This window comes from Saccopteryx leptura, chromosome 5 (assembly GCF_036850995.1).
Source record: "Saccopteryx leptura isolate mSacLep1 chromosome 5, mSacLep1_pri_phased_curated, whole genome shotgun sequence".
NCBI lineage: Eukaryota > Metazoa > Chordata > Mammalia > Chiroptera > Emballonuridae > Saccopteryx > Saccopteryx leptura.
Window position 1 is genome coordinate 26,637,032 of NC_089507.1, and position 25,218 is coordinate 26,662,249.

Sequence of the window (25,218 nt, forward strand, 5' to 3'; positions counted from 1 at the left end):
GTCTTGGTGTAGATTTCTTTGGGTTTCTCTTTAATAGAATTCTCTGTGCTTCTTGAACTTTTGTGACTTTTTCTTGCATCAATTTAGGGAAGTGTTCAGCTATGATTTGATTGAACAAAGTCTCTGTCCTTTGTTCTTTCTCTTTTTTTTCAGGAACTCCTATGATGCGGATGTTATTTCTCTTCATGTTGTCACAGAGCTCTCTTAGAGTTTCCTCAGCCTTTTTGAGTCTCTTTTTCTTTTTGCTGCTCTGCTTCCATGCCTTTGTTTATATTGTCCTCTAACTTGCTAATTCAGTCCTCATCTTCATCCATCCTGCTTTTAAATTCTTCCATTGTGGTCTTCATTTCTGATGTTGTATTTGTCATTTCTGACTGATTCTTTTTTATTTTTTCAATGTCTTTTTTTATACTTGCTATCTCTTTATTTAGGTGTTCGTTATGTTCATCTATTGTTATTCTAATATCTTTGAGCATCCTAACAATCATTATTTTAAACTCTGCACTCGGTAATTTGGTTATATTTGACTCATTCAAGTCCTTTTCTAGGGAGTTCTCTTGATTCATTTGGGTTTCATTTCTCTGCCTTCCCATTTTGTCTGTGTATAAGAAAGGTGTGGAGTCCAATGGCTGTGGCCTCTGTGTTCCCTAAGTGTGATCTGTCTGCAGACCCGCCACCCTCTCTGCATTGCCTCAGGCGTTTGGGTATGGGCATTGCCAGGGCTGGCCCAGTGCAGCAGTCATTGCAGTTTCTGCCTCTCCTCCACAGGAAGGGCTGTGTTCACATGCCCAGGTCTACAAGCCTCGGCCAGACTCAGCCTTCACCGCACCCCCACAGGTGGAGCTGCACGCCATGCCAGGGCCACAAACCTTGGCACCATGGGCAGGGCTGCGCACCTATGCTCAGCCGCAGGTCTCCGCCTATTCCCTGGCTTTTGCCTTGCCCCCATAGGCAGAGCTGCACTCACACGCTGGCCACAAGCCCTGGCTCCACAGACCGGGTGGGGCTGCGTGCCCGTGCTCAGTCGCAGGTCTAAGCAGTTCCCTGGCTTTTGCCTTGCCTCTGTGGATGGGATTGCAGGCAGGACCGCTCTTGCTCACCCGGCCCACAGCCTTGTTGGACTGCTTTCATGCACCCCTTCTGCCCCTACTAGGTAAGACTGAGCTCATGCTGAGTCTCAGTTGTGGCTGGCCTGGCTTCCGCCCCTGCCAATGGGACCACGCTTTTGTGTCCTGCCACCACCCGCCCTCTGTCAAGGCCTCAGCAGTGTGGGTGGGGGCACTGCAGCTCAGACCCTAGCACTCAATACTGCATTTCTGAAGGCTTCCTCCTCCTAAGCGACTCTGCTCTGAGTGCCATGGGAGAGCTTGTTTGGCTGGTGTCCTACTTCTCTTTGCTGGTATTGCTTGTTCCAGAGGAAATATTCCCTTTAGATTTGGTGGGTGACTCAGCCCTAGGGGTTAGGGTGGCTGTCCCTCAAAATGTTTCTCCCTGTGCCTCCCTAGATTATACTCTCTTCCTGCTACTCTGGTTCTCTCAACTCTCCCAGTCTCCCAGAGTCCCGGGTGAGTGGTTGTGAAAGATGTTTTCTGCGCAGTTCCTTTAAGAAGAATCCTGGGTCTGAGAAATCTGTCTCTTTCTCACAAACAGTATCTTGCCTTGTTTTGCAGCTAAATACTGTCCATGTGCCTCTTCTAGGCTCTGGGGCTGCAGGCTGGGGCTTTGTTCCTGGGGCTCAGGACCCTCCCCTCTCCACTAAACTCTATTCCTGCCACACGAGTCCCTCCAGGCTGCCATTTGCTCCTGGGAGCTGGGCAGCCCCCTCCGTGTTTCCACTTTGCCTACCAGTGTCAGTGTGGCTTCTTCAGTGTTCCTTGGTTAAAGAGTCCTCCTAGTTTAGTCCAGTGTTGCTTTTCCAGATGATGGTTCTTAAACTTAAGTTGTAATCCACTTTGGTTCTGGGAGGTGGAAGTTGGTACATCTGCCTACTCCATCGCCATCTTGCCACCTCCCAGTATATACCTTTAATTAAATCTTTTAGCAACAGTTTCTCTTAGTATTTTAGAACTTGTAATGGCCTTATTCCACCTTATTTTTCAGTTTTATTGTGGTATAATTGAGAAAAAACTATACATATTTAAAGTGTAAAACTTTATGTTTTCATGTATGATATATTGGTTAATTACCACAGTCAAGCTAAATTAATATATTTATCACTTCACATAGTTAACATTTTTTCACTTTATTCTTTTTTTTTTTTACAGAGACAGAGAATCAGAGAGAAGGATAGACAGGGACAGACAGACAGGAATGGAGAGAGATGAGAAGCATCAATCAGTAGTTTTTGTTGCGACACCTTAGTTGTTCATTGATTGCCCTCTCATATGTGCCCTGATCGTGGGGCTACAGCAGACCAAATAACCCCTTGCTTGAACCAGCGACCTTGGGTCCAAGCTGGTGAGCTTTGCTCAAACTAGATGAGCCTATGCTCAAGCTGGCAACTTCAGGGTCTCGACCCTGGGTCCTCTGCATCCCAGTCTGATGCTCTATCCACTGTGCCACCACCTGGTCAGGCTATTCATTTTTTATTGTGAAGAGAACACTTAAAACCTGCCCCTTTGACAAATTTAAAGTGTACAATACAGGATAATCACATTGTTATACATTAGATCTCCAGAACTATTCTTGTATAATAGAAATTGTACCCTTTGATCAGTATCTCCCCATTTCCCCCTTTTCTCAGCCCCTGGCAATCACTGTTCTACTTTCTGCTTCTATGAGTTTAACTATTTTAGATTCTACATATAAGTGAAACTATACAGTAATTGTCTTTCTGTGCCTGGCTTTATTACACTTAACATAATATCCTCTAGTCTTTACTTTACATAGTTTTGTTAGACATAGCATTCTTGGTTGACATTTTTGCAGTACTTTGACTATAGCATGCCATAGCCTTCTAGTTTTCATTTCTTCTGATAAGAAGTCAACCATTAATTGTATTGTTTCTCTATATGTGGTGAGTCATTTTTATCTTTCTCTTTGGTTTCAACTGTTTGACTATGAGTCTAAGTGTGGATCTCTTACTGTTTATCCTGCTTGGGTTCTTTGAACATTTTGAATATGCAGCTTAATGTTTTCCATTATAATTTGGAACATTTGGAAGTTATTTCTTCAAAACGTTTTTTCTCCTTTCTCTTTCTCCTATTCTTCTGAGACTCCCTTTATATATATATATCACTATAATTAATGCTGTCCCACAGGTTTCTGGAAACTTATTCATTTTTCTTTAATTTTTAATCACAGTTATCATAAATTCTTTGAATATACAGGGTGGAGCAAAATAGGTTTGTATGGAAAATAATACAATACAATACAATACTGAGTAAATAATACAAGAATAAACTCTGTGTTTTAATATACTCACAACTGTAAGTCTGCTTTTGCTCCATCCTGCATATATGATAACTGTTTTGAAGTCTTTGTCAACTAAATCCAGTATATGAACTCACTCAGGAACAGTTCATTTCTCCTGAATATGTGTCACATCTCTCTATTTCTTTATGTCTTCCATAGTTTTATTTGAAAACTGGACATTTAAGAATCTAGAGTCTGATTTTTACCTGTGAGTGCTGGTTTCTAATTTGTTTCTTTGTGTTTTTTGTTTTTGTTTTTTTTTTGGTTTGCTTAGTAACTTGCCTGCACTAAGTCTATGGAATCAGTTTCACACTATGTGGGCTGCTGATATCTCTGCCCAGTTATCTGATGATGATCATGAAGCCTGGCTTCCTAGGAGTCACCCATTTATCTGCATAGCTTGGTGTTAGTCACAGATTTGTTAGAATTTCTTCTCAATAACCTCAAGCCAGTAAGAACTTCACTCTCTGCCAGTGGGTCTGTGTACGTTAGGGAACAAATGCAAAGTTTAGTCACTGTTTAAATGCATCCCATCTGTCACTTTCCACTAGGCCTGCTCGTGTTTCCGCTACCCGTGTACACGGGCTCAAAGTCAGCCAGGAATGTGTGGATAGCGTTTCAGTCTGCCTTGTGTTAGTGGGTAGCCTTCCCATCAGCCAGGAATTTGCGGAGAGCCTATCAAGGCCCTTGATGGCTGTTCACTTCCCTGATCTCCTTATTAAATATGGATGAAGCCACAGGCAAGCTGAGACACTGGACTTCCCCTTTTGTCTACCTCTGAGACCACTGCTGTTACTGACAACACAGATGGACATGGAGATTTCCCATGCTTGGATCCAAATGAAGCAAGTCCTTTCTACCAATGAAGTCATTGATATTCACAGCTTGACCTTCTCTAGGAGGAGGTGGGTAGTGTGGTTAGGAGGAGATGCCTAGGCAAGAAACCCACAGACTTTACTTTTCTGACCCAAAATTCAGCTGTTTTTCATGAATAATCACTTCCTGATTTGATTTATACCTTTAGTCTTTGGTTGGTTTACACTGCATTTAAACAGAGGCAGATTTAACAGCGGGCACACCAGGTGCACCTTCTGGGCCCCAAATTCTGAAGGGCCCACAAAACCCCAACTTTACACTTTTTTCTAATGACACCAAGTTTGGTTTCATATGTGCAATTTTAGCATTAGTAGTATATAATATTTTTAATTTATTTTAAAACATGGTTAACATGTATTTTTATTTTCCCTGTCTCTTTTTTTTAAGGGGCCCAATATTATTTTCTTCTGTGTCCAGGGCCTCAACCAACCTTAATCTGCCTCTGCATTTAACTGCTTATTTTGAACATATTGTTCAGTTTTATTATTGCTTATTGGGAAGAGGATCAGCTAAGCTCCCTACCATGCTGTACACTATCATATATGTTGTAACATCACGCCAGATTCACACATGACTATTAATGCTCTTGATAAATCAACTATTATTTGAAAATGACATTGGATTTTGATTTATGTTAGCTCTATAGTGACATTCATTCTTTGGTTGGATTTAATTAATATTTTCATTATAATAGCATCTGTTTGCTCATGCCTTTATTGAGTTTCTAACTGTGTTCTGGGGTCTGCTCTAATTTCTGTGAAGTAAAGATATATGAAAAATTCCTGCCTTCTATTGGTTCACAGGCTTAATGGGGGATACAAATAAAAATAAATAATAATAATACAGTACATGGTGTTACGTAGGGGTAAGAAGCCTGCCTCTGACTAGTGAGAAATTCACAAAGTGAGCTGCCTTTCACTGGGACTCAGAGGGTGGGGGGTCTGCCAAGCTAAAGGAATGCAATAGATATGGAATGCTGATCAAGGAGAATAGTGTGTGCTGCAACATGGTTCAGGTTCAACTCATCCAAAAAATACTCTGGAGGGTACATGGTGAAGAACAGGAGAAGGTGGCCTGACCAGGTGGTGGCTTACTGGATAGGACATCAGACTGGGAGACAGAGGACCCAGGTTCAAAACTCTGCAGCTTGAGCGTGGGGTCACTGGCTTGAGCTTGGGATCATAGACATGATGCCATGGTCTCTGGCTTGAGCCCAAAGGTTGCTGGCTTGAAGCCCAAGGTCACTGGTTTGAGCAAGGGGTCACTCATTCTACTGTAGCTCCTCGGTTAAGGCACATATGAGAAAGCAATCAATGAACAACTAAAGGAGCCGCAACGAAGAATTGATGCCTGTCATTTCTTTCCCTTCCTCACTGTCCCTATCTGTCCCTCTCCCCTCTCTCTGTCTCTGTCAAAAAGAAAAAAACAAAACAAATCATGAAAAGGTGGAACTTAGTTGGAAGACACATTTTTATCTGCTGAGTATTCTGGCCTTTATCCTCTGGGCCTCCAGATGCCAGTCAACATCTTCAGTGAGCAAATTGCTTTTTGCTTTTGTCTGTGATGAGGAGGGACAGATAACTAACTGGTCAATAAAATAGGAGACTTTTGGACTCTCTGGATTCAGAGACAGAGAATGCAAAAATAGAGAGTGGCCAAATTCAAAAAATGTGTAAATAAAATTGACAGGATTTGATGACAATGAAATAAAGAAGGGTGACTGTGGCTCCTTGGGCCCAAAAGGACTTAGAGGAGACAGCCTCTGGGAAGTCACCAAACAAGAAATCACCCTAGCCTGACCAGGAGGTGGTGCAGTGCAAAGAGTGTTGGCCTGGGATGCTGAGGACCCAGGTTCAAAACCCCAAGGTCACTGGCTTAAGTATGGGCTCATCCAGTTTGAGCACAGGGAAACTGGCTTGAGTGTGAAATCATAGACATGATCCCATGGTTGCTGGTTTGAGCCCAAAGGTTGCTGGCCTGAAGCTTAAGGTTGCTGGCTTGAGCCTAAGATCACTGGTTTGAACAAGGGGTCACTGGCCCAGCTGGAGCTCCCTGGTCAAGGTTCATATGAGAAAGCAATCAATGAACAACTAAGGTGCCGCAATGAATTGATGCTTCTTATCTCTCTCCCTTCCTGTCTGTCTGTCCCTCTCTGTCTCTATCAAACACACACACACACACACACACACACACACACACACACACAAGTAAATAAATAATAAAAAAGAAAGAAATCAACCTAAACAACAACAGCAGCAATCAGATAAATGCCCAGATGAGTGGCTGGCTAAGGGGACCAACTAAAGAGAAAGAACTCAGACAAAGGTGCAAAAAAACCCTGGAGACCAGGCTGCAATGACAGTTGTAAGCACGAGGGTGTGGTAGATTCTCAATACATTTTCTGAGCTGCCAGGAAGGAACAGACTTCTGTACTGCTCATGTCCTTAACTTTGGGTAAGGGAGGGGCAGGAAGAGGGTCCAATCCAACCCAACTATTTTAGCCACCCTTATTTTTAATAAAACTTTGAAATTAATCTAAACCCTTCTCGAAGTAGGATAATGGTATTGATTAATAATTCTTCCCCAACTAATGTTCTTCCTGTGGGTAACTCAGACAGACACTGCTCTTACACTTTCAACTCTGAAATCATTGAGGAATTATTTAGAAAACCACTCCTTAAAAACCTAACAGTGCTTCCGAAGTGTTAGTGTACCTTTTCTCAAAGCATTATGGAGCAAGGCAGATGTAAATGGGTAAATTGGCTATGTATGTATAAGAGTAAATGATGACATACTTTGTCTCTGACCCACCCTGTTTTAGGAACTCCCTGTATATGTGACATTCTGTGACTTAATTATTTCTGTCCATGACATTCTAATGTTTTTAATTGCCAACATCCAGATTTGCTGTCAGTATGAATCAGGCTTTTTTTTTTTTTTTTTGGTATAATGAAGCCAGCTTGTCTGTCACCCTTCATAATTAATCCATTTTATCTTAATTACTGTTCCATTTCCAGAGCCAATCATTATCCATTAAAAACGTAAGGGAAAATCTGAGTCATTTTTGTGATATTAGTAATTAACACGGAATGCCTTTCAGATATGGGCCCAGGCTCCCTTCCCATTCTTAGAAAGGTTCACCGTAACTTGGTAAAATGCATTACTATTCTTCCAGAAACACGAAAGCCAGAAATCAATATTTTTGTTCATTCATTCACCTCATGAAACCAACGTTCTAAATCCCATGGATTTATTTCCCAGAATTCCACTTAGTCTTGATTCTGTATCTATCCAGTGACACACTGTGATGTAGGAAGCCTTCCTCTTTCTGGAGGTAATTACAGGGAAGCATTGCCTGTCAGCTCATTTTTGTCACTGGCGCCTGTGTGGGTTTTTTCATTCACTCATTCTTTCACCGAACACTAATCACTGGGGACACAGCAGTGAATGAGACAAGAGAAGGTTCTGACTCCCCTTGAGCTCACGTTGCAGTGGGGAACAGAGATAGTAAACAAATACCAATAATAGTGATGAGTAATGTGCCGGGAATGTAAAGGGGGTGATGTGAGAGACAGTGGCGCTGTAAATGACAGGCTCAAAGAAGGGCTCTCTGAGGAGGTGACATTCAAGCTGACACTTGAATGGCGGGAGATGCCATCAGATGACTTAGTGTTCCTGGAAGAGGTCACAGCTCCAGCAAAGGCCACGAGCGGGGATGGAATCTGGAACCACATGAGCTCCAGTCCAGAGGGACACAACCCGCCCCAGGAAAGCGCTCGGGGAGGGAGCTCAAGGTAGGGAGCGCGGGCTTCCTGCCAAGTTCCACGAAGACTGCTGTAGGGTTTTCAGCGCGACAGTGATGTGATATGATTTACCCTTTTGAAAGATCAGTCTGGCTGCTCTGTGGAGAATGGATTGAAGGGGGCAGGTAGAGAAACAGGGAGACAGAGCCCAGACGAGAGACGACCTAGGCTTGTACCAGAGATGCAGAGAAATAACACGAGTCCAGGATTTGCATAGAGGTAGGTGGAGAAAGACGACTTATTGATGAGTTGGCTGTTGCAGGGTGAATTACAGAAAGGGATGAGTCTATTAAGGATAACTCAGGGTTTTCTGTTTCATAAATGTTCGGACTCCAACATTCCTTAACCGTTCTCTGAAGCTTACCATTTTCAAAGATTGAGTCTTTGCACAGGTGCATATTTTCCATGGCTAGGGCAAACTGTGACATTGGACTCTAGATTCAAATCCGAATTCTCTAATGTTGTGCTCCTGTGACCTCAGGTAGGTCTCTTAACTCCTCTATTTTTTGGCTTCCTTTTATAAAAAATAAGGAATAATAATTTTACCTACATCATCAGGTTATTGTCAGAAGTGACTAAGAAAACCCACATAGAAATACCAGCACAAGCTAGGCTCTAGTAGGCACTCAGTGAATGTCAGTAATGAGGTACTAGACTTCTGTCTCACCCACCTTACTACTGCAGAGTCAGGGCTCAGTACCTAGTAATAAGGGTTACAATGAAAATTTTAATTTCTGCTCCTTAGTTCATATTTTTTGTGTATTATTTTGATACTTTTCAAAAGAATATCTTAACAGTAATCCTTGTTTAATTATAGTCCCAACTTTGACATCTGATAGTCACTTTAAAAGTGACTTTTTTTGTTATTTGGGATTTAAACATCTGTAACCTTTTAGAGAGATTGTTAGGGATACTGTCAGTTTAATCATGAAGTTAGTGTTTTCAACTCTTCAAGCGGGGTGAGGGAGGATGGGCATCTAATCCCAAGGTTATGTAAATTGTGTAAGATCATGGAAGCGTAATATCCTGCCTCCAGCAGTGCCCTAACTGCACGTGGGCACGCAGAAATGCACTGCTCCTCAGCATTGCCTGCCTGTTTCCTTCAGACGTAGGTCCATGTTGGATCTACTGTTGGAAAAGACCCTGTGTGTTTGGATCATAGGGTAATCTAGAAGACCTTGTATTGAATCTTTGGTTTCCATGTAAACACTGGTCCCTGTCACTCGGTCAGGCAGCAGCTGCACTTCAGACTCCTGAGATTGGTTATTTACATCTCAAAATAGGCTTCAGAACAGCAGGAGAGCAGAGTAGGTCTGCATACCATATGGTTGAATTTGCATGGACAGATGTGCTTGAGAATAATAAGGAAATTCTTTTAAATTGGTTCCTTAGCTCTAAATGTGGCAGGCAAATGTTTCCTAGTCATGGCGGGGATTGAGATATATCGAGCACGTGGTACTTTTCATGAGCTAACACGTTAAGCTCATTTTTACGAGCCCTGTTTCTCGTCTTTCACTGAAATTTTTTGGGCAAGGAACAGTCTCTCTTTGCTGTCAGAATCTTGGCGTGTCGTCATTGATGCAGAACGCTGTCCAGCACAGATGGCCTTAGAATGCCTTTCTGTGCAAACCATTCAACATTAAGTGCATACATAGCCTGCAGCTCTTCTGATTTCAGGTTCTCTCATTATTCTTGCATTTTTTGATGACATGGAAAATAAAAAGTATTTTATTTCAAAACTTTTACAGTGTGGCACCTGTGAAACAATCCCCTCTCTGATATAAGAGAAGTCCCTAAGCTCAGGGTGGGAGATGTTACAGTGTTAAACTGCTAGCCATCAAATCTGTGGTATGTGGGTCCTGGCTGATTGGCTCAGTGGTAGAGTATCAGCCCCATGTGTGGAAGTCCCGGGTTTGATTCCCGGTCAGGGCACACAGGAGAGGTGACCATCTGCTTCTCCACCCCTTCCTGTCCCCCCCCGCCCCTTTTCTCCTCCCATAGCCATGGCTTGAATGGTTTGAGCAAATTGGCCCCAGGCACTGAGGATGGCTCCATGGCGTCACCTCAGGCACTAAAATAGTTTGGTTTCCAAGCAATGGAGCAGTGGCCCAGAAAGGCAAAGCATTACCTGGTAGGAGGCTTGCTGGGTGGATTCTGGTTAGGGTATATGTGGGAGTCTGTCTCTGCCTCCCTGCACTTAATAAAAAATATATACATAAGTAAAAATCTGTGGTGTATGGAATCTGCTAGCTTGGAGAGGGTGTTGGCTCCCACAGTTTACCTCTCCTAATTTTTACATTCATGTTTACATTCACGTTCTACTACATTTTGTAAAAGTCACACTATTTCTAAATACTATAGGAAATGTTAGTAGAGTTTGGATATTCTAGAAGCCAATAACTAAGTTAATCTGTGTGTTTGTGCGTGTGTGTGTGTGTGTGTGTGTGTTTTGAAATTTATATTTCTTGAGGCTAAAACACCTGATAGCTCCGCAGTTGTTTTTTTCTACCTAGTCCAGAGACAGTGGGGTCCTGGTGATTTAAGAGCTCCATGTGAGGGTCTGTGTGGCCATAAAGAATCAGCTGTGAAGTCTCAGCTCTGCCAGTGCACACAGGAGTGACCCATGAGGCTCCGTCCACCCTGCCGGCTTCTTGTGTGCACCTGGCGGAGCATTGCTGCTCCCTACGGTTAAAAGCTTGTCTCCCACCACAATAAAATATCCCCTCATTTCACAATGCAGCACCCCAGCTTGATTATACTAATGTTGTTTATTCCTATGCTTTCATTTCTTTCCAGAAATGTATCTATGTAGCCATAATTCATTTTCTGTGTGTTTTTCTCTATCACAGACACGGGAGCAGAAAGACAAGCACTAAGAGAAAATGTGTATCCTAAATTGAGAGAATTCTGCAGAGAAAATTATGGATTAGAATTTCAGGTAACTCTGATACTAATTTCATTTTTAACTGTGTCAGCTGAATAACTAATATTTGTGTTTGTTTCTTGTCACAACTTGGGTGCTATGTAAGAGGTTTTAAGCCCTGAGAAATGCTATTTCTGTAACTGTGGGTAAAAAGAAACACTGAAAAATCGAGATAAGACATTTACTCGTTTCTCAGGTTTTGCACTTTTATGGTCTGTTTCTTGGACGTTGCCTGTTACTGGCTTGTCTTACTCTTCGAACTGTGTTTATTTGCTTTTTTGACAATTTCCACTATAATCGAAAGGTGGAGGTTGTTGAGCACCTGCCTGTAAGATCTGGTTGCTAAAAATATTTTGCCATCTGAAAATTGGGACCAGCTTTCTCACAGGTGTTTCCTATTAGCAGTCAAGCCAGGCCTCCTGTCTTACCTTTTACTTTTATTCACAATGCAGAGCGCCCTTTTTCCTGAGCATTTTGGGGATTTACCATTTAACAAAAAATAATTATATCAGCCTTTCAAGAGACAGTAACTGTGCATGTCATTGCTAAAGCTTATGAAAACCCTGGCATTTATAGACACCGTTGATTTTGTCACATAAGAGAAAAGTACTTGAAATTTGGACATATCCTAGGCATCCAAAAATTGAAAAAATAAATGGCTCCTGGAAACAGGTAACATTTAGACAGAATTTTTTAGCCTCATTTACATTGGAAATCTTAATTCTCCAGTGCTATATCTTCACTATATGTTTACGCTGTTAAGTGAGGAATATGTATGGGGGGGGTCTGTGGAGTAAGAGTACAGAACGCACCCGTGTCAGTAGGAGAAGATTTCACCCTTCCTTTGTTTCCTCCTGTATATATATTTTATCTTGGTATACCTCGTGATGCCTTCTAATATGCTGCATAAAATACTAGAATCAAATGACTTCAGTCTCCATGCATGTGCCTTGAGTAGTTACTCATAAGGTACCATGGGCTTGGTAACTTATGAACCTAAATTAAATTTCTTGTTGTGGGACCTGGCTAGTTGATCAGTGGTAGAGTGTCAACCTGGCGTGTAGATGTCCTGAGTCCGATTCCCAGTCAGGACACACAAGAGAAGCATCCATCTTCTCCTCCACCCCTCTCCCTCTCACTTCTCTCTCTCCCTTTTTTCCCAGACTGTAGCCATGGTTCAACTGGAATATATTGGCCCTGTGAGCTGAGGATGGCTCCATGGCCTCCACCTCAAGCACTAAGAAGAGCTCAGTTGCTGAGCAACAGAGATGGGCAAAGCATCGCCCCATAGGGGGCTTGCCAGGTGGATCCCAGTCAGGGTGCATGCTAGAATCTGTCTCTCTACCTCCTCTCCTCTCACTGAATTAAAAAAAAAATTTGTTGTGAACTTAGCATTACCTTCTTCGAGGAATCTGGTTCTACTGATAACAACAGGGTCTCAACTCTTACAAAATTGTTGATCTGTCAAGATTCCCAAAGACTTGGAGACTTAGTTATTATAGGAAGAAATGTGTCCAAGCATATTAATCCCATCTTTGAGGGAGTTTGGACTTGCATCATTTTTATCAGTAGAAGGAGGAAGTCTCTGAGCTACAGAACAATATCCATAAAACACGGTATTGGTTAGGGTTAGCTGAGAAGAAAAATAGAGAAGTGTTTTCTAAATTATAGGTAAGCACAGGAGAAGGCGGCTAAAGCCAAAGGAAAACTAGAGCAAGCAAGGTTCATAGACTGAATTGATGGCCAGGCTCATTCTAGGCAGGTTCAATGAATCAGTTGACAAGCTGCTAGACAGTAGAGGAAACAGTGGTGGGCAAAGCAGACGTGGACTTCACCTGCCAGTCCCTCAGTTCCATGTCTAAAATGGGGGTGGTGACCGCTTACAGGTCTGAGCTTGTGTTTAGAATAAAATATGCAAGGTTGCATGTGCTTCCCAGCTTCTAAGCTTAACAGGAGCTCAAATAATATGATAACTAAACCTTCTAAGAATCTACAGTACTTCTCTGGTAGATTGAATATGGATCTCCATGAGGATGTTTTCTAGTTACGGTTCTTTTTTCAACTGCAACAAAATACAGTGCCAGAAGCTTCATGAAAAGAACAATTTTCCTGTATCCGAGTCTGACCGTCCTCCTTGGCTGTGCAGCGAACCCAGGAGAAATGAATCTCCCAGAGTTACTCAGACATCCCAATCGATTTCACGCCTCTTGCCTTTACTTACGTGGTTCTCTCCACCTACAGTGTTGTTCAGTCTCGTTCTCCCTAAATCCGACTTAGTCCTAAAACTCTCTCTGTCTGATCTTAACCCATCTCCTCCCCTCTTTGCCCACTGCCCTGCAGCCACATGTCCTCTAGCCGGGGGTCCTTGAACACTTCAAGTTCGTTCCCATGTAAGGATTTTGCCCTGGAGTGGCTCTGTAGGAGTAGCTCACCTCCTCATCTTCTTACTGTACGTCAGGTCTCCACTGAAATGTCACTTCCCTAATGGCCCAATCTAAAGTGCACCTCTGTTTTAGATCTTTGCCTTGCATGTGTCAATATCAGATATTTTTTCTTGTTTACTCATGTCTTGCCTTGCTTATTGTCTCCCCCCATCCCCAGATTACAAGTTCCACAAGAACAGGGACGTGCCTGCCTTCATGACAACTATTATATATTCTTGGTCCCAGAATAGTTCCTGTCACCTAGGACAGCTCTATAAGAATGTGTTGAATGAATAAATGAATGCATGAGCATGTGAATGAAGGAAGACTCGGCCCAAACATTTCTTGCTTAAGGAAGCCTTCTCTGATTTGTCATTTCTCCCAGAATATGCCTTGTACCCTTCTCTTTGACCCCCCCCCAAACTCCTGTGCATAACTCCTAGCCATTCATCCAGTTCACTCAAGACATATTTGTTGACCGTTGACCACATGTCTGTCAACATTCCAAGTGTTGGGAATACAAGAGCAAACCAATATTGTTGGGGGAGGCAGACAATAAATGATAAACTCCAATGGTAATAGATGCATTTTATTCAGTAAGTGTTTCTAAGCAAAGTAAAGCAGGATAAAGGGGTTCAGGAATACTGAGTCAGAGAAAGACTCAGTAATAAAACCACCTTAGAGGGGAGATCTGCAGAAAGTGATGGAGCCAGTCATGCAGACATCTAATGAGGGAGGTGCTAGGTGTAGGCAACCAGGGTCTCAGGTGGGAGCGTGTTTAGAATATTCCAGGAACAGTTAAAAAGCCAAGTGAAATGGAGTAAGGAAAATAATTGCAAGAGGTGACATCAGGGTCAGATCATATGGGACCTTATGGGCAAGATGAAGGAATTAGAATTTTACTAAGAAAGAAAAGAGTGACATTATATGACTTACATTTAAGAGATTTATTAGAGCTCTTTGAGGAGACTAAGATGAGGTGGGGAAGAATGGCAGAAGTGGGAAGATGATACAAATAAGAAGCGATCACAGCATGGACTAGAGCGAGCAGTGGAGATAAGGAGACATCTGGTTAGCTAAATTTTTTCATACCTGTCTGTAAGATACGAGAGTTCTCAGGACTGGGATAGTGTCTTACTCATCTTAATGATTTGTCAGGTATCTGGCACATAATTTAGGCCATTTAGTTAAATTATCAAACTAAATTGCTAGGATACAGAGTTACATTTCAAGCAGGACCACAACTTTTATCTATATGCCTGTATAGGAGGCTGTCTTCCATTATTTCCTTTTATTTTTTTCACTGAAACCAAGATACTTAGTGAAAATGCTGCCGGTTCTCTGGTCGTGAGAACTTCAGTTCTGTCTGTGATATATGTAGGTTAATTGCTCAGAGACGGAAACGACCAAGTGGAAGGAGTATCAGCCCCATTCAGAGCAGAGAACACACACGGCTTCAGAAAAAGGCAAGCTGTTTAAATTATGTCATCTGATTTGTAGTGTTCAGTAAGTGCCCTTGGCTATAAAGAAGAGGATAGAGAGGAAGAGCAAGGAGAAGAAATTGGAGAAAATAAAGACAAAATGGGACAAAAACAGGTAGCACAAGACCCACTATATACAATGGTTTGTATTTATACCCACAGGTGCCATCTGCGATTGCTTTCAGATGTTTCCTCTCCCTTCTTCCTAATGAGATCCTGGTCTAACCCTCATTGTTGCAAACAATTGGATGAACGAAAAGCATCTTAACAATCAGTTTTCTGCTTACCCCAGTTGGTTGCCAATCCTTGAGGAAGGGACTTGTTCTTATTCATCTTTAAGTCTCCATGGCCTGGTAGAACATTTGATGTTTGTTGGGGTTTCGTAAACATGTGTTAGGTAGATGTGTCTACACCATCAACTTGCGGGAGTTTTTCTGTACACTACAACAAGGTTAATCTCACTTAAATGCCATGTGGTCAACTCCTCTGCTTAGAAGCTTTTCCCTGCTCCCTGCTGCCTCCGGGGTCCCTCTTTACTGTGACCCCAGCCGTCTCACCAGCTTCCTCACCCACTCTTCCCAGAGTAAACACTCCGTTCTCAGCCTGTCCTCGGAGCACATCTTGCTGGTTGGACATGTCTGACTTGAAAATCTCCTTCTCTCTAGCTCTTTCAGTTCTCCCCCCTTCTCAGAAACACCCTTTCTTCTCTACCCCCTGTCCTTTAAAATACAGCTTAAGACCTCGCTTTCTCAAGATGTCTTTTTCAGTTCCCCAATATCCCCCCTGTTATTCCTGAACTCTTCTGAGTCCACCCACCCATCCCCCACTGGTCCCCTGAGCCCCCAGTAAACCTGGTTAGGGCAGAGAGCTCTAAAGGGGTTCTTGACTCATCTGGGCACTCCGTTTTGAAAGCAATTTTCCTTCGAGTCAAGCCACTCAACGGTCATTCCTTAAGAATACATTCTGATAGCCAACTTCTCTAGTGGGCAACTGTGTTTCCCTCATTTCATCTTAGTCACCAAAATTCATAAACCTGTTTTCTTCTCTTCACCTTCTAGCACCCTGTAAATCCCAAAGGCCTGCAGACTCTACCTCCCTAAATATCTCTCCAGTCTCTCCTGTTTGTTCTAATCAGTGTTATTGCCCCCTTGACTATTATAGCGGACACTCTGGGGTTCTTCTCGCCCTCCTCCTCTCCAGCATCAACCCCCTACCCACCTTGGCCACCTGGTCCGTCTCCCATAGCATCGCGGCAGTGGGGTTTCTGAAATACAGATCTGCCTGTGCCGTCTCCAGGATCCAGTCTGCACTTCTGAGCACAGCGTGCAGGTTCCTCTGTCCCAGCCCTGCCTCCCACAGAGGTCTTACCTGTTCCTTCTCCACAGGCAGACTAGTTCAGCCTTTCTGAACTACACTCAGTTTTCCCAAAGTGTTCTGTCTTCTCCCTGAGTCTTCACACTCACCGTGTCCTCTCTGTGGGGTACCCTTAAATTGCCCACCGTGCAAACTAGGAAAATTTCTACTCATTCTTTAAGAAACAGTGAATTTCCTGTTTAAGATTCCATAACGCTTCATTCTGAATCTTTAGTGGCATTGGTCATATTGTTTTTAATTACTTTTAAAATTCTCTTCACTAAATGAAACTCATAGAGGTCAGCAATTTTATTATTTATATCTTCATATCACCAGCATTATGTATAGTACCTGGCTCATACTATATACATAATGAATGTTGGTTGATTGAAGTAAATTTATTGAGTAAATGAATTAGACCCAGATGCTGAGAGTCTAGAACCATGCTACTCAAATGTATAATGTAAGTCACAGATCTGATAAGCCACAAATGTAATTTTAAATTTTCCACTAATTACATATTTAAAAGTAAAAAAAAAAGAAAGAAAAAAGTAAAATTTATTTTAATACTGTATTTTAGCCTGGCCTGTGGTGGTACAATGGATGCAGTGTCGACCTGGAACGCTGAGGTCGCTGGTTCGAATCCCTGGGCTTGTCTGGTCAAGGCACATATGGGAGTTGATGCTTCCTGCTCCTCCCCTTGTCTTTTTCTCTCTCCTCTCTCTTTAAAAACAAATAAAGAAAATGTTTAAAAAAAATTTTAATTAAAAATATTTTTTTTATTTAAGCCATTATATCCAAAACATTGTCATTCCAACATATAATCAATAGAAAACTTATTAAGGGGGGTATTTTACATTCTCTTTTCATACTAGTCTTCAAAGTCCAGTGTAAACAAGGTGGACAGCAGTAGGTTTTCAGTTGTGAGTACATAAAACAGCTCATGCTTGTATTATTTATCGGTGCTTGTATTACTCTTCGTACAGACTGTAAACCTACTTTGCCTGTGCCCTGTGTTTTAGACTCACAACACATTCCATCTGACTGGCCATGTTCTGGGTGCCTGGCATATATGACCAGTGGCTCCCTTGCTGGACAAAGCAGATGTAGACAGCAGTGGCCTTAGGGTAGGGCCCTGTTGACAGGTGAGAGCCTGACTGCCCGGTGACAGGTATCCAGCTGAGAGTGACAGAGACACAACTAGAGGAGTTACGGTGGGACTGGAAATTTGTTTGTACATGTAAAAAACAACAACAAAAAAAGATAATGATTAAAGAAATGTTTCCACATATCCTTTAGTAACTGTTTCTTCTGTCTGGTCATTTTGGGACATAGAATTAATAGGGTGCATAACCTGGAATAGCTAACGCGACCTTCGAAGTGGTGTGGGCTCGGGGCCGCGCAGCGGAGAGGCAGGGGACAGCCGACTGAAAGGACCGCCAGCAGCTCTCTGCCAGCTGTCTGAAGATTGAAGCTTGATTTGAAATCAGGAAAGGCAAGTGATGGAAACACTATTTCCCAGTCTTAGATGAACAGCCCTTGTCACAGTGGGTACCCATTGTTACCTTTCTGCAACTCTGCTAATAAATATAGCTTTTTAAAAACAATTTCCTCGTTTGCCCTTGCAATTAGGTGCACAGAGCCGGCCCCCGAGCAGGGACTCCCAGGTGCTGGCCCGGCCCTGGCTTCTCTCTCCCGCAGGCGAGGGTTGAAATCCCAGGCATAGAGGGGAGCGAGCGAGCGGGGGAGTGGAACCCGCAGGCCCCGTCACCAGGAGGACCTCGCATACCTGCTTTCTGCCTCACAGTGACATTGTGCTGTCACCCAAGAGCAGGCCAGGGGTGGGTGCTCACCCTGGATGAAGCCGCCTCCTTTAGTCTAGAATTGTCCCCCCCTTCACTTGGAGGTTCCATCTCTTTGTGTTTCCTGTGGCAGCACAAGTCCACAGCTGTCCACCTGCTTTGTTCCTCCCCGGACCCCCAAGGAGAGCTTTATCTTCTCTTCCCCGGGTGTCCATGTGTGAGTGACGCCCCATCAGCATCTCCAGCTCTCTGCCCTCCCTGGTTCCGTGCAGATAACTCTCTGGTCTTTGACAGCTCATCTACCGAAAACAGAACCCATCCTTCTTGCCCCTCTTCACAGCTTCTCGTTGGCTCCCGTTTCCCAGTTTTCCGGACTTTAAAATCCTGGTGTGTAATTCATCCACTCTTCACCCTTCACGACCTTGATCTTCACTGTCGCCGTCCCCGGTGGTTCCCTTGCCAGCGTGGTTCTCAGAAGTCTGCCTTGCCTTTCCATCCGCTGAGGCTCTGTCTGCACTCGGGCTGTCTTCTAACAGCTGAATGACGACGGCCACCCTTCCCAACCTTTTCTCACCCTGGGTGGTTTGCGTTCTGGTCCAGACTGGACACAGCAGCTCAAGTAATCTTCCTAAAGCAGTCTTTTTACCAGATTTCTCTCAGTCTGAGATGCCTGTTTTTATTTTTTCACATTTTTACATCTCAGAAATCAGGATTCATCTCGCCAGTAAGTGGTATGTCATATGTCACGATGTCATCGGCAGTGCATCTCTTTTCCTAGTGGAAAACACAACATCAGAGCAGCCTACAAGCCTACAACTGATATTCTGGATTCCATAAGTTACAGCACATTAAGTCATTGATGGGGTAGAGTGGCAACAGCATTTTCTGTTAGGATTCAATTTCCGGGTCCACAACTGACCAGTCCTGTGACACTGGGCAAGGCGCTTGATCTCCGGCACATAGTGGACCTCACTGTACCGTGAATGGGGCAGTGTTTCCTTTCCAGGACTGTTATGCGAATCCAGGGCAATAACACTAAGTGTCTGGTGCGGACGGCACTGAAGGAGCGCGGGGATGGAGACTTGGGCAGGGAGCCCGCGCCCATTTTAGACTAAATAAAGTAGCTCCATTCTCTCTGCGCATCAAAGTTGTAGGTTAAGTGAAATGATTTGAGCCTTATATTAGCTTGACCTTCCTAAGATTTACTGACTGGAACGATTACTCCTCTCACACTGAGGGTGCATTGTTAGTTGTGTCCACCTGCTTCTCTCCCATGCTTCTTTCTTCCCCCACCACTGCCCCCTGTCCTAAAAGGAGCCCAGACTCCTTCTACGCATAAGTTTTTCCCTCCCAACCGTCTGTTACTCAGGAATCTCAGAACACATTCTGCCTCCTGAGTTGCCAAAATACATCGATGACTCTATAATTGACAAGCTCCGTTGTGATGCCCTTGGCCCTTACCCCATAGTGTCAACTAATCAGCCCTCTTCCATTTTCTAGTAATCAGATGTACGCCTCTTTCTGAAGTGAAATGCATATTCCCTCACTGAGTCACACCTCATTTCACTCCGGCCAGCTCCTCAATTTGTCTAGCGCACTTCACATTTCGGTTCTGTCTGTCAAAGCCTGAGCGGGTCTTACCAAGTTAATATTATGTAAAAAATATTAAAAGCATGTTACATCATCTTCCTCCCATCCACGAGCCAGTTTACAAAAGGGGGGAAGGAAGGTGAATAGAGATGGAAGAAGGAAAGAAAAACATTATGTCACTCATCCTTGACCTTCAGTTGCGCCAGTTTATTGTAAATATTCCCTCATTTCTGCAGCGTGGACTGGCTCTTCTGTAATTCTCATGACTGACTTCCAAAGATGGCATTGTTCTTCCTTTACTTTGTGTGTATAGACAATCTTCTGCCTGACACTTATCCTAAATACAGAGCAGTGGCGTTGTGGGGAGGCCCAGCATTTACTGGAGGAGCTGTACTTTGCTGAATGTTTCGTTCTGCTCAATTGTGGCTGTCTGATGACCCCAACCCTGGAAATCACCCCCCAATAAGATGAATCCTTTATTAAGTAGAATAAAGGATCCCATTGACAGGTGACATTTAAGCGTCCCATTTGAGGACAGTCGCCATGAAACTTGACTCAAATTCTGAACGCGGGTTAGCCATTTCTTCCCACTCTCGTTTTTTATTTCTTATAAGAGGGAAAGGAGACCTTTTAACAGGTCTTTGCACTGGAAAAAGAATACTCATATAAGAGATTTACTTTGTCAGTAATTAATTATAAACTATTGAAAAGTAACCAAAAATTAGTTTTCTTTTACCTGATTTTGTTTCCTTTCAGCTTCCAAAATTGTGGTGCTATGACCTTATCTCCATATGGGCAGGCCACATCACACCTGTGGTGCTGGTCTGTCTAGAATCTGTCTTACCCTCTCTGAAGAACAGTCTGCTAGTTCAGACTCCTGTCTTTTTCCCTCACTCATGTCTACCCTAGCTCTCCAGGGGCAGGTCAAGGTGCTGGATCCCATGGGCTTTATTCATTTATTCATAGACTCCTTGGTTCTCTGCTCTGCACCAGGCAGAGTTGTGGGTGCAGTGGATACCACAGTGTTGAAAACAAACATGGTTCGCCATGGAGTTTATAGTTTCACAGAGAAGAAAATCTGAAACAGCAGTGACCAGGGTGATGCTTGCTGCAAATGAAGTATAGAGCTGATGTTGGGTTTTCACCCAGTCACATACCCTTGTCGGAGGTCAGGTGCCCGCCACTGAAGGAAGCTGGTACCTAGTGGCAGCCTGGCTAAGCGTCCTTTGTGCCATGGCCTTCTCCAGCTTGTTACATGCCACACAGATGAGCTGCGGCTTCTGGCTTGTAGCTTCTTCTCTTCCTCCAACAACTCCTGGTACCTTCTCTCTGCCTCCATGTTTATTAAGCCTTAATAGTCAGAGGTCCTGCCTTAGTTCATGGGTTAGTCCTTCCTTCCCATCACTGTTAAAGCTAACTCTCCCGAGACAGAGTGGCAACAGGTCGCAGCAGTTTGCTGATCTCATGAGGCATTGTCTGACCTCAGGCTATGAGACCCTCTTTCTTTCTGGTGTTTGTGTATGATCACTGGGGCCAGCCTCTCCTTCCTAGGCTTGATATAGGACCTGATTTTCTGAGAAATATGTATTTTAGTCATATCCTCATATAGCCAACAGAATAATGGCAGGTAGCTAGAGAGCTGCAATATTTACAGTAGTTCTAGTGGAAGTGTGGATATGGGTAATGTGGACCTGAAGAGGCTTTGGTTGTTTTGTTTTTGTATTCCATTAATCTGGGGAAAGTCATTCTAACTAGAGTGAGATTTACCATATCTATAAAGCATAACTCACCACTAGTCAAGAGTATCACAAACACAGTCTGAGGTGTCAGACTCCTCCCTCCTGTGAGGTGAACACTCCAGTAATGGGACCCAACCACTAAACCAACTTCAGATGACTGCTATCTTCACCGCTGTATCGACTTTGAAAGCTAGCCCATAGCACAATATTGTTGTTTCTGTTCAAATCTTTCTGAACCTGCTCTGTGTTCTTTTGAATGTTTTTAGTAGTGACAGATGTAATCTCTTTAAGAATAGATTTGATTGCCTGACCAGGTGGTGGTGCAGTGGATAGAGCATTGGACTGGGAAACAGAGGACCAGGGTTCGAAAACCCAAGGTCACCGGCTTGAGAGTGGGCTCACCAGCTTGAGTATGGGGTCACTGGCTTGAGCGTGGGATCATAGATATGACCCCATGGTCACTGGCTTGAGCCCAAGGTCACTGGCTTAAACAAGGGGTCACTCACTCTGCTGTAGCACACCCCTACTCCCATCAAGACACATATGAACAAAGCAATCAATGAACAACTAAGGAGTCGCAATGAAGAATTAATGCTTCTCATCTCTCTCCCTTCCCGTCTGTCTGTCCCTATCTGTCCCTCTCTCTCTCTCTCTCTCTCTCTCTCTCTCTCTCTCTCTCTGTCTCTGTCACACACAAAAAAGAAGAATAGATTTGATTTTTTTAAATGAGCTAAAGGTCTTTTCAGAGCCATGTTTTATAAAAGGAAAGGCCAGTAAAACAAAAGAGATAACATTTGTAATAAAAAACAAACTAACTATAAAGTGATAGGAGTTTTTTCAATACAAAATATGATGACTGCTACAGAGGAAATGCCCCAGGCAATGGCAGAGTCATTGGAATGTGTGTAGCTTCCCATTGTAATAACTTTGAGGAACAACAAAGTCAGCCCTATTGTCTCTGTGGTTACATTTTTGCTCTGCACTCAGTAGTGTCATATGGCATGGGAAAATTGAGAAGGAAAATATTTTGGAAATATTTAAATTTAAAAGCCCTTTGAAAGAGATGATAGGGTGAAGCCATTATGAATTCAAATTTGCCTGGGTTTTGTTTTGTCCTGAGGTAAAACATTAGGTTATTATTTGTTTCTTACCGTTTGATTTATTGTTTGTTCAGTTATCTTGGTATTTAAGCAATTATGTCTGATTTAAAGTGATTGAAATTTAGTAGGGCTTTTCTTTTGCTGGCTTTTTGTTTTCAGACCAATTCAGCACATTATATTAAGCATGATAAATTAGCATCCCTAAGAATATTTTAAAACAACTTAGATGGTTTTAAGTAAAAAAAAGATAAAATCAAATTCCTTTCCTGAGCTTTTATACCTAATGACAAAATTAGTAAAGGCACATAAAATGTGCTGTCAACAAGTTAGTATTCCAATAAATAGAAAATTAGATTCCAGTGTCTGTGGTGCCTGGACATTAGGCTAAAAGCTAAGCTTAATTTTTTAAGTCTATTATAAATCTTGTCTCATTGAGCACTTTGGGTTCCAACCGCTTTTTGCCAGTTATCGACCATGCAGATATATGGCACGTCTGTTTGCCCCAAATGGTGGTTTGTGTCGCACAAGTGAGATGCTCCATTTATTTATTTCCTCCCTGCCTTCACGGTTACCTGATTTTATCTTTTTTCATCATTTTTTTTTTTTTTTTTTTTTTTGCCCATAAAAGACATTTGGGAAGAAAACAGTTCAAGGGAGAAAATCTGGAAGCGGGAGAACATTGAAAGAAAGCCCCGGAGTAAGGAGATACAGAGTTATAAAGGCCCGGAGGGCAGCAGCGCTGGCCAGATTTTCAGGAAATAAAAGATGCACAAACCTATTACAGAAGACTCCCCTACAGAGCAAAGAAATAATGTGACGCTCAGGCTTCTATTTAAAAACGCAAGTGGCAGCCTTGTTTCGACTTTTACTGGGGTCATTTGGTCTGCAGTGAGATCACATTTAACTCTTTAATATGCCGGCACTTGATTTAAATTTGCGATGTTCTTGCACCCAGTTCTACTGTGAACAGAGGGTGTCAGGCCTGTAGAAAATCACAATGCAAATTAGATATGCAGAGTGTCGTCCAGGTATAACTCACTTCCCATCAAATTTGCCCATTTAAAGTGTACAGTTTTTACTATATTCACAGTTGTGTAAGCAATAGTCAAATCAATTTTAGAATGTTTTCCTCCCCCTAAAAGAAATTCTGTGCCCTTTCACTGTGACTCCCTAATTGCCCTATTCTTCTTCCCAGCCCTCAGCAACCATGAATCTACTTTTTGTCGCTGTGGATTTTTCTGTTCTAGGTATTTTATGTAAACGGAACCACAGGACAGGTGGTCTTTTGTGGCTGGCTTTTTTCACTTAGTGTTAGATTTTCAAGGCTCATCCTTGTTGTAGCATTGGATCAGTATTTTATTATTTTTTATTGCCATATAATATTCCTTTGTATACCATTTTATTTGTCTGTGGATCACTTGATAGACATTTAGATTTTTCTAATTTTTTGGCTATTATAAATAATATTGCTGTGAACATTCAGATTCAAGCTTTTGCGTGGACCTATGTTTTTCTTTCTCTTGGGTACCTCTCAAAGAGAATTGCTGGATCATGTGGTAACTCTATGTTTAACCATTTGAGGAACTCCAGACTGTTTTCCAAAGTGGAAAACAGCACTGTATACTTTCACCAGCATTGTGTGAAGGTTCCAATTGCTCTGTATCCTCAACACTTGTTATGTCTTTTTTTTTATTATAGCCATCCTAGTGGGAGTGAAGTTTCATTGTAGTGTTTATTTGCATTTCCCAGATGACTAATGCTATTGAGTATCTTTTCATGTATTTATTGAGAATCTTTATACTCTGTGAAGAAATGTCTGCTTAATTTTTGTCCATTTTTAATTGGATTGTCTTATTGAGCTGTAGGAACTCCTTATATATTCTGGATACAAATCCACTATCAAATATATAGTTTGCAAATATTTTCTTCCATTCTGAGGGTGTTCTTTTTGCTTTCTTTATGTGTCCTTTGAAGCACAAAAAATTTTTAATTTTGTGGAAATTCAATTAATAGTTTTTGTTTTGATTACTTGTACTTTGCTCTCATATCTAAGAATCCATTATCAAATCCAAGGTCACACAGATTTACTCTGTTTTCAAAAAACTAGTGTTTTATACTTTTAACTTTTTATGTCTATGATATATTTTGAGTTAATGTTTTTTATTTTTTGTATTTTTCTGAAGTTGGAAACAGGGAGGCAGTCAGACAGACTCCCGCATGCGCCCGATGGGGATCCACCCGGCATGCCCACCAAGGGACAATGCTCTGCCCATCTGGGGCATTGCTCTGCCGCAACCAGAGCCATTCTAGCACCTGAGGCAGAGGCCATGGAGCCATCCTCAGCGCCCGGGCCAACTTTGCTCCAATGGAGCCCTGGCTGTGGGAGGGGAAGAGAGAGACAGAGAGGAAGGAGAGGGGGAGGGGTGGAGAAGCAGATGGGCTTCTCCTGTGTGCCCTGGCTGGGAATAGAACCTGGGACTCCTGCACGCCAGGCTGACACTCTACCACTGAGCAAACCGGCCAGGGCCGAGTTAATGTTTTTATATGGAGTGAGGTAGGGGTCTAACTTCATTCTTTCACATGGTGATATTCAGTTGTTTCAGTATCATTTGTTGATAAAAACTATTCTTCATTGAATTGTTTTGGCACTGTGTTGAAGTCAGTTGCCCCCAGGTGCAAGGATGTGTTTCTGAATTCTCAGCTTTATTCTACTG

At 42.7% G+C, this 25,218-nt stretch overlaps 1 protein-coding gene across 1 annotated transcript in view; it reads left to right on the forward strand.

Moving 5' to 3' along the window:
• Positions 1-25,218, forward strand: part of NWD2 (NACHT and WD repeat domain containing 2) — a 173,897-nt gene that overhangs the window by 70,293 nt on the left and 78,386 nt on the right. Inside the window, exon 2 of the mRNA XM_066387666.1 lies at positions 10,943-11,031. Within this exon, the coding sequence (XP_066243763.1) occupies positions 10,943-11,031 (89 nt within the window). The remainder of the gene's footprint in view (positions 1-10,942; positions 11,032-25,218) is intronic.